This window comes from Syngnathus scovelli, chromosome 3 (assembly GCF_024217435.2).
Source record: "Syngnathus scovelli strain Florida chromosome 3, RoL_Ssco_1.2, whole genome shotgun sequence".
Lineage (NCBI taxonomy): Eukaryota > Metazoa > Chordata > Actinopteri > Syngnathiformes > Syngnathidae > Syngnathus > Syngnathus scovelli.
Genome location: NC_090849.1, coordinates 12,202,348 through 12,211,886, shown reverse-complemented (window position 1 = coordinate 12,211,886; position 9,539 = coordinate 12,202,348). Strand labels below are relative to the sequence as shown.

The following is a 9,539-nucleotide window of genomic DNA, read 5'->3' as shown; positions in this document are numbered from 1 at the left end:
ATCCACCCCCACATGAGAGAACCGCCCCTTTGCTTCTCTCCCTAAGGGAGTCATCTTACCTCAAGTACGTGTGTGTGTGTCTGCAAGCACAACCAAAACACACTTAGACTCAGAAACCTAATCAGACCATGTGGCCTATTTCTGTAGATCTTTTAATGAGCTCTCTTATTGGAGAGTAGTGACTGATATTATTTAGGCTGCCATGTCGCAGCTCATTAGCTAAACCAGCCGCAGCACTAGCAGCAGCCTCTAAAAGATGATTTGAATGAGGTGACACTGCAGGACCTCATAGAAACAGCGTGGGGACAATGTAATTTCATTAATGGGATTGGTCATCAGCGGAGACCTTGGATGTATGTCATTAGTTATAGCATCATGAGAGCTCCCAAAGAGTAGGCTTGAGTCAACAATTTGTGATTGTAAAACTGCAACTAAATGACAAATGGTACAATTTTAGTAGTACATTGCTATTGAGATTAAAGTAGTCAATAAAAGCCACACGGCCGCGTGTTGAAATCTCTTTTTTTTTTAATTGCCATAAATTATTACCCTTCTGCTCTGAGCAGCAACAATATAACCACTAGAATTAGAAGTCTAGTTCATTATACGCTTTGGAGTGCCTTGTGTGTTTGTCAGTCCTTTTTTTAGTTTGTAGTAAGGGTCGGGAAATTATGAAAACCCACTTAGGGCCTGCAATAGGTCTTGAACCCCCCCATTAAAATCTCAGGCTGTTGTAATTGAATAGTTATTTGTAATTAATTGTAAGGATAATTTTAGTGAATCATCTGAGGATTTACAATTATGTGCTTCATTTTAAAGGTCAAAGTATGTTCCGTTTTACACAAAAGATGGGCCTTTTTGTTTGGAATTTTGTTCCTTCATTGTGTAGAATGGGAAACAAATAAGAACCTCATGAAAGTGTGATTTGTTTTTGTTACAGTTTTTTTGTTTTTTTGGAAGGGGGCATACCATTGCATGTTCTACTAATCAATTGTATCTCTATTATTCCAAAATTACATGTTGATTTATCGCTAAACTGTTAACCGCTTCATCCCTATTTCAACATATAAGCCGAAGAATTTCAACTGGGCCATCTGCCACAATCCTCCCCTATCCCCCGTCCTATGCTTTCGTCTTTGCACTGCCTCTTCGCTTAATCCAGCCTTCAGGAGTCCCTCTTCACTCTTGTTACCACTTTGGATAGTTTTAGAAAGCCTGAAAATTCCTCTAAGCAACATATCTAAATGTGCAATTTTTATAAAGCTCCCCCTTTTTCCCCCCCATCTCATTTTTTAATCTGTTGAACCCTCCCTCCAACTTGGCTACCCGCATCCCCTTTCTCAATGTCTTCTTGGCTCACTCAAGCGTTGCACGCTAAGGCCTCCAGCATCGATCCAATAAAGACGGTAGTGTGCATTTCGAGACTTGCCGATTTCACAGCATTTGAGATTGGTCATTTAACGGCACGTCACCATCTGATCTGGAGGTGTGTGTGGGGGTTCTCACCCTCTTATTTTCTTCATAAACATGGAATCAATAATTGTCATTTTGTTTCCATTTGCGCTCACAAAAACATGCATACCGACACACACACACACACGCACACACATACGGCACCACCAGTACCACCAGTGTAGCACATCAACCACATTTGTTTGCTAGGATGGAAATGTCTCATGCGGTACATATGGTAGGTTGGATAGGCAAAAGGAGGTGTGCTGGTTATGGAAGGTTAAGAGATACCTTAGCCATAGTTTACATTATTGAAATCCATTTTTGCTCAAAATGCGACAGATACAGAATTGAAAACCAACAGAAAAAAGTCCTCTGCAGAGAGATCTTCATATTGAGGCCATTTATAGTGGTTTTGGGTCACACCTCCTAGTAATTCAACCAGGGACTTTCATTGAGTCTCATTGCCACAGGCACATTTAGCCAGCCAGTCTACTTTTACAAACTGTTGTGAAAGAATGGCTGTCCTATAGAGCTCACTGCATTCAATCACAGATCTTTAATACAGATCGACTGTTGCAAATGGATGTAGGCGTCACGTATTTGGTGATCGATGAATTGTTTTGCTTGAATTTTCTTAATCATTGGAGCGTGATCATTCACCAAGAAAGATATATTATTAGCCCTCCCCAAACTACATTGTGTTTAGATTTATGTGCTGAGGATTTTGGATAGCATCCTTCGTGATTAAAATGTTACTTGTGGGGCTCACTGTATTAGAAATGGCATTTCAATTAAAGAGTGTCATCTCTCTCCAGAAATGTCCTACTTACTCAAAATAATCTACCAGTTGTAGAAGTTCTATCCAAGAAACAGTCTTCATGCAAAAACTGTGACTTCTTTCACATTTGATACTTGAAACTTGTTTTTTAGGTCAACTTTCATTTTATATTGATAACATTTCAATACCAGGTTGTAGTTTGTTAAGTTGAATCTTATGTTTAAAATGTATGATGACATTCAAGCCACCACAATATACATGGTAGGTTGATTGGACACTATATCAAGGTTGTCAATTGGGCCCCATTGTAGTCATAGTTTCCTTCAGAGGGCCATTGAAATTATCAACCCAAATAAATGTATGAACGTCTCAGTATTTATAGTATTGGTTACACAACAAATTGATAACTAGTTTTCAAAACAGAGACTAATAACTGTTCAAATATATAAAAAGTATGAATGGCAATAAAATTTGCTATCAATCTCTCTATTTTTTAAAAAAATGAAAGCAATTTGTTATTTTAGTATTGACATATGAATTTGATGCACAATTTGTCTTTTTGGGCCTTGTAAAAGTATGTGGCGGGCCGTATCTGGCCACCCGGGCCTTGAGTTTGATATCTGTGCTCTACATGATGTGATTGCAAATATGAAAGATTGTTTGTCTGGCCTGTGATTGTCTAGCGATCGAGGCGGGGGGTACGGGATAAGCGATTCAGAATATGCATGAAATGGATGAACAATTTCACTGTTCCAAGCTGATGGGTGTTTTTCTGTCTTGATTTTGATTGTGCTTAACATTTTGACTTGACTTCGTGGCAAACACTTTGCCATAGGGACTCCTGTCACTGGCTTCGAATGCAACCCTGTAGCTGTACACTTGACACGTTCATTAGGTCTAAAGCTGTTGATTTACAGCATACTGCTGTTGAATCGTCCTTACCTCAACATTCATTTCCTAACACATTGGCGTCTGAGCCATTGTCAGCACAATCAACTTTGATAACGTTGCCTCGGTTTAATATACCGCTGCTGAATTGGCTTAACAAGAGTGCGGTGATAAGCAGTTTCACAGCTTTTTGAGTGGCAATAGCGTTTATTATCAATGAGAGTAAAAGAGGGACACAAGACTTGCCTCCACAAACCTGTAGCCGAAGGTCATAAAACTGTGTTGTTTAATTTTGTTGGCGGACGATTGCACAGGCGCACATTTAGAATTGGCAGTGTTTTTGTTTGTCTTGGTTTTTTGCATCGTTACTTTTTTATAATATTGTGATTTTTATGTCACCATGGTGACCAAGTGGTTAGCATCCCTTTCAACTTGGGTGTTTTTTTTCTGCATACTCCGTCTTCGGACATAATTTCAGAAAGATGCGTATTAGGTTAAATGGAGACTGTAAACTGTTCACTGTTTATTGCAAATGGTTGTTTATTTGTTCCGCGCGACCGACGAGGGATCAGTTTAGGATATACCTTGCCTCTTGCCCAGAATAGACTCCAGCTCATCTGCAACCCTTATTATGTTAAGTGCTATCAAAGATGAGTCATCCACCCAAATCTTTGGAAATACTGTACCACTTCTATATGAATGTGCAAGTTCTATCAAAATGGTTTCTAATACACAACTGAGTGACTAAAGAGAGTAAATCTTTGCCTCCTTCAAGCTGACGTGGTGCTTCTTTGTTTTTTTCCTCCCCTTTCGGCAGGTCGCCAGCAGCCTTTTCTGCTCTCCTGAGTCCTTCTTGATCATCTGAGTGAGGTCTCAATCCATCACTCGCTCCATTTCCACCAAATGGGAGTTTACATCAGAGAAATGGCTTGGCTGAAGGTCTTGCTCTTATTGTCCCTATTTGGATGTGAAAAGTCTCTGGGACTTAACTGGAACCCAATCCCACGCAAGACTGTGCGGTATCAGGGTAAGTGAGCTGTGCAATACTCAGACTGCTAGACTTCAAGGAGTATTGAAATGTTGCATTGAAAAGTATGAACTCTACTAAATCCCTTTGTCACAGCAAAGTATCACTGTATTTCCACTGGATTTTTTTTTCCATTAGGCTTGGGGGGGTTGTATCTAAGGGGGTCCGCAAAACGATAATGGCGCTTCGATATGTTGTCTCCTGATATGAATGCAAGTTGCGAGGTTAGGTCACCTTGTAATTTTTTTCACTTTGTCCAGTTCTGACAAGTTCTGATTAAGAAGTGTGTCACACACAAACAATATTCCCAGTGTATTTAACTGTGGTGTTAGAAAATGCTTTGTGTTTGGACAGCCAAAGGAGATTCTCTATTATCAGAAATGATTGATGTCAGATTTATATTAAGACCCTGAAGTTGACCCCAAGTGAAATTAAAACTACGCCAATCTAATCCTGGCTTTAAACTGCATTTGCACTCTTTATCTCTGTCTTCCACTGCAGCTATGGCTGGATATCTTCACTGAACAATGCCAATTGTTGCAGGCATGCTTAGAAATGGTGCTTGTTATAATCCATCAAAGGGGAAGTGCAGCATTCTCTTACTTGGGGGATTTTGCTAAATGCAAATACAATTATTTAACCTCTCACTGTCATCTATCACACCTTTCATCTTATTTATCTAACTTTGAGGCTCCTTTCTCTTCTTTTTACCTTTTATCCTCCCCCTCACAGTTTGCTTCGTATGGTTGAATGAACCCGAAATGCTCCTGTGACGTTTTTACAATGATCTCAGATTTCCTCAATTCTACAGGAAAGCGATACTCTCGTTGTGTGGGGGGTATTTCAAAATGTTTTTGTACAATGTACATCAGGGCTGTACAGTTTTGGAAAATAATGGAATTGCGATATTCTCCCCACCCCTTCAATACTGTCTATTTATTAAGCTGTATTTTCCAAGGTGCTTTTCTAATGTACATTTCATCAAACACAAGCAATTCATTATTACAATAATGTGCAGTCTTATAAGCAATCACTACAACAACAACCTTCTGCCAGACAAATGCGGTGCAAACATAAAGTTGTTACTTTAAATCAGTAATAAATCACAAAGTGCATGTTACAACTATAATGCAAATAAATCTGTGGCTTTACCACTTCAATATTTCCAACAATTTATGCTTGATGACTGCCCTGCTTAAACACTGAACTTATCTAGGCTGTCCATAAATAAATAGTCATTCCACATGCTAAAGTGTTGCAAAAGTAAGATTGATACCTCTCGTCATATGATGGAACATCTTCTCATTCCAAAAACAGATTGGCGCCTGCAGGCATTACAAGCGGCGGCTACAGCGACGCGTCGTCAATTAAATGAGAAGTAACATCGTTTTGTCTCTGTTAACTTTTATTCATGAAATCGGACGAAACAACATTTGACCTCATAAAGATACATTTCTTCACAGTGGCACCACCAATTTCTGTTTTGATTGGTACAGTGCACACCGTTAGATTGTTTCCAGTGATCAAACATGTACAATACTTGCTTCAAGGTCTAGCATTGCAGTCTCTGGCTACTCCTGGTGCCGGGAACACCTCAACATATACTGCCTGACTCACCTCACCTGACTCCTCTCTATGCACTAGATGACAAGCCTTTTAGTGTAAGTAAGCAAAGTCATCCAAATGCTGGCCAGCAATCACCAATGGTACATCACAGGAAGCCACTGTTCTACCTCTCAAACAAGTGGGTGAAATTATAAGGTATCGTAGCTCCCATTACTTGTGGTGCAACAATAAGTCCTGAAATCTGAGAGAAGGCAGATCACGTCACCCTCATATTGCCTATCCTACGTGATTTGACACTTGAGTGCAGAAGGATTCTCGGCACAAATTGATTTATTTTGGAAACAAGTAAGATTATTTTACTCATTGGGAGATTGCTCCACTCTGTGAAAGAAAAATGAGATTTTCAGGCTCAATACTAGGGTAAATGACTGATATGGATGAAGGAGAAAGCAGCAAGATGAAATGGAAAAACAAAGCTGCAGAAAAAGAAAGTGAGCGGGGTGGGGGGGGGGGGTCCAGATGGCAATGGAGTGGAAATACTGTATAATGGCAAAAGAGCATGAAAGTGAGACAGGTAGATGGAGAAAGACAGGGAGACGGGTCAGTCACTCACTGCCTTAAAAGGACAAAAACCTCTGTCTGTGTGTCTATCTAAGGGTACATCTTTGCACAGACATGCAAAAGCCATTATGTTTGTGTGTGTGTAGCTGTCTCATCAGCCTTTGTTTATGTGTGGGTACTGCTTAGGCTGGCAGTATGAAGGATTTAGAGCTCTTGGGCAGAGCAGGGGGGGGTGGATGTCTGTTTTTATGTCTTTTGGAGGGTGATAGTGAAGTCTAAGCTGAGATGGATGCACAGATATTTACCCCCTCCACCCCTTCCTACCAGCACTTATCACCCCTCCCTGCAATTACACAAGGAATACACGCAGATGCAGAACAAGAAAATAAACATCCTCTGTTCTCTCTTGCCATGCAGTCGATCCTGCTTTTTTTCACTCTTCAAATGTCAAATTTTGACATTTTAAATGTTGTCAAAGTATTTTTCTTCACAAGCTATTCATCAATTTATAAAGACAAAATTCAGAATATTTATAACCACTTGAAAATACCTAAAAAAATATTTTTTTTTCTTATAAAATGCTTCTGGACTCAACAGACACACCCTTGTGTCGTTCTGTGTTTGTATTTAGCTTTGTGGCCACAGTGTTGTCTTCACTATGGTGATAAAGGACTGTGTGTTTGAACTGCCTTTCATGCTTACAGATAAACATTAAATTGGTGGGCTCAAGTGACACAGGAGACTTACGTTTAGATACTTTTACTACATTGAAGCTTGTGAGCAATATTATCCTGGAAGTGCACCTGTAATGAATCACCGTGACGAATAAACTTTAAGTCAACTCTCCTAAGTCAAGTAACGCTTGTTTATATGTCAGATTTGTTTTATTGCATCTTTTTTTCCTCATGTCCCTCAGACTTTGCCTTCTTGGTTTTGTTGTTGTGCTCGCAGACAGACAGACACACACACACACACACACACACACACACAGTAACAATTACACACATAGCCAAGCCCAGTGAGAAAGACCAGTAAGCCAAAACTATGCCAAACTACAGCAGCTGAGGTTAAAGAACAGACTGAGAGAACGCAAAGAAGCATGAGGAAAGGAAAGAGAGCCCTAAAAAAAATTAACATGTTTGGAGAATGAGCCCCTTTGATGCTTTAAGTAAATCTGGGAATTTATAAATGGCAGCCAAAGCCAATATACGTATGCCTCTCGGTCGATAGATTGATTTAGAAAACCCTGCAGTTTGTAAAGGAAAGCCCAAACCAATAATTGTATGCATCTTGTTGTTCTGAAAAATCAATAGATTGATTCAGAAAACATGTGAGACAAATGGCAAATTATGGGTACGGAAAAAGACCAGGTCTCTGACCGCTAGAGAACCCTCCGTCTCCCCTCTCAACCTTTCTTTTTTGCATTCTCTCTTCCGTATCTTCTCAAAGCCTCCAATTACAGTAATAAGTAGTTGAGAGCCATGCAGAGGAGGCAGAGCAAGGTTGTGCGTGACTGGCGGGACAGATGTGGGAGGAGGAAGAAGGCGAATATTCATCACTGCTTCTCTATCTGCGCTGAGTGTCACTCATCCACCGCCCCTGAGCTGATTGGTCGGTAGAGATTAACAGCCTGGACCAGATGTCACGACCTGGAGTGTGCACTCTTGTCACACTGACTCTGAAAGAGCTGATGTGTGACCAAGTGGGCATGTGGATTAAAGTGAAAATGCCACTCCAGGCTGCTCTTATGTAAAGCACTTCCTTGTAGCAGTGTAAAAGGGTTTTTACTCATACCCGGATTTAACGCTATTGGCCTCGTGCAAAAACGGAATGGTCCATTATCTCTAGCCTTAAAAGAGTGTGAGGAGTACATGGCTGGGTGCAAGAGTGAGATTTTACACATAAAAGTGAATTAAATGTACTGTATGAATGTTACACACTGATGCACAGATACGAAACGAGCAAATGAGTGCTCTCTTCCGTCAGGTGCAGAGTACAAAATTGTGAAGTAAAACAAGGGGGGAATGATTTAATTTCTGAGTTGAGTTGTGATATTTACTGTATTTTCCACACCATAAGGCGCACTTCAAAGTCTAAAAGACTAAAGGTTGGTCTTTTAATGAGGTGCGCCCTTAGTGTGGACCGAATTCCAAAATCTGTAACTATTGTTGTGTTCCTGCCGCCCGCCACATGCAAGGAGAGAGAGAGAGAAATATACACACACATATTACTTTTTAATTTATAATTGATTTTAGAGCCTTTATGCCCCTCCCGCACCCGCACGGTTTAATCTGAAGTCATTTTCTTCCTGCGAAACTCACATCGATTGCTCGACCAATAACGGTTTGGGCGGACAAGAGCTTGTCGACCAACCATTTGACCAACCGACTAGCAGAAGTCAGCTCCAATTTTTAAAAATGTGGGTGGTAGGAAGACGTGAAGTATAATTACTAGAAGTAAATAATGCCTGCATCAGAGTTGACGGTTTCTCAGCATTTACACAACAATTGAAATTCTGATCACTAGGTTCTAGGCCTTGTGCAGTCAGTAAAAATCAGAACATGTCTAGCTTCTCCTAGTTTTGCTTCTTCTCATGCTCTCATTCTGTCTTCCACCTGGCGCTCTTCTGAACTCTGTCAGTGCAACAGAGAACTGACTTCCATCCCTGAGAGTTTTTCTGTATTATTGTTATATTCTCAGTGAGTTTTCTTTTTACGTGGGTATCCTCTTAGATGAGCGTTTGTCAGCGCTGCATGTGAGTTTGTCTTTCGTCTCGTGGCACTGTCCTATCCAGTGTCTGTCTGTTTCTGCTTCCCATCCAGCGTTTGTTACTGCTTCAAAGCGCTCCTTAAAATAGTTCTTTAATCATAGTTTGGTGTGTGAGTGGCCGGGCGGTTGGAAGCTATATGCAGAGGCTGTATAATATTTATAGCAGACAGGGTACTCTGCTGCAAGGCTCATGGGGACAGATTACAAAGTCTAGGATCTGAAGTACAACTTTTCAGACAACAATGAAGCGGTTGGATGTGGATCCCCTCGCCTCACTCGCAGACTCCACCTTCAGTGTTCACAATAATTTGTCTTTGACTAGGATGGAATATTTTCTGCATATGGCCATTTCCCCCAAATGTCATACAATATATTTTCTACCTTCAGGCAGCTCCTAGTTTCTGTTCACATGAAAATGGGCCTTCATATCTTTTAAATTGAGCCTTTTCTGTTCGGTTGAAATGCATTTTTCAGAGCTGCTGCCTTTAAGAATTG

General features: G+C 40.5%; 1 protein-coding gene across 5 annotated transcripts in view; it reads left to right on the top strand.

The window, feature by feature from the left end:
- The window catches only part of sema4c (sema domain, immunoglobulin domain (Ig), transmembrane domain (TM) and short cytoplasmic domain, (semaphorin) 4C), a 76,514-nt gene that overhangs the window by 42,129 nt on the left and 24,846 nt on the right, over positions 1 to 9,539 (top strand). For all 5 annotated transcript variants that reach the window (XM_049762896.2, XM_049762895.2, XM_049762897.2 and 2 more), the window contains one exon: positions 3,939 to 4,148. In XM_049762896.2, coding sequence (XP_049618853.1) covers positions 4,025 to 4,148 — 124 coding nt within the window. In that variant the 5' untranslated portion in view covers positions 3,939 to 4,024. The remainder of the gene's footprint in view (positions 1 to 3,938; positions 4,149 to 9,539) is intronic.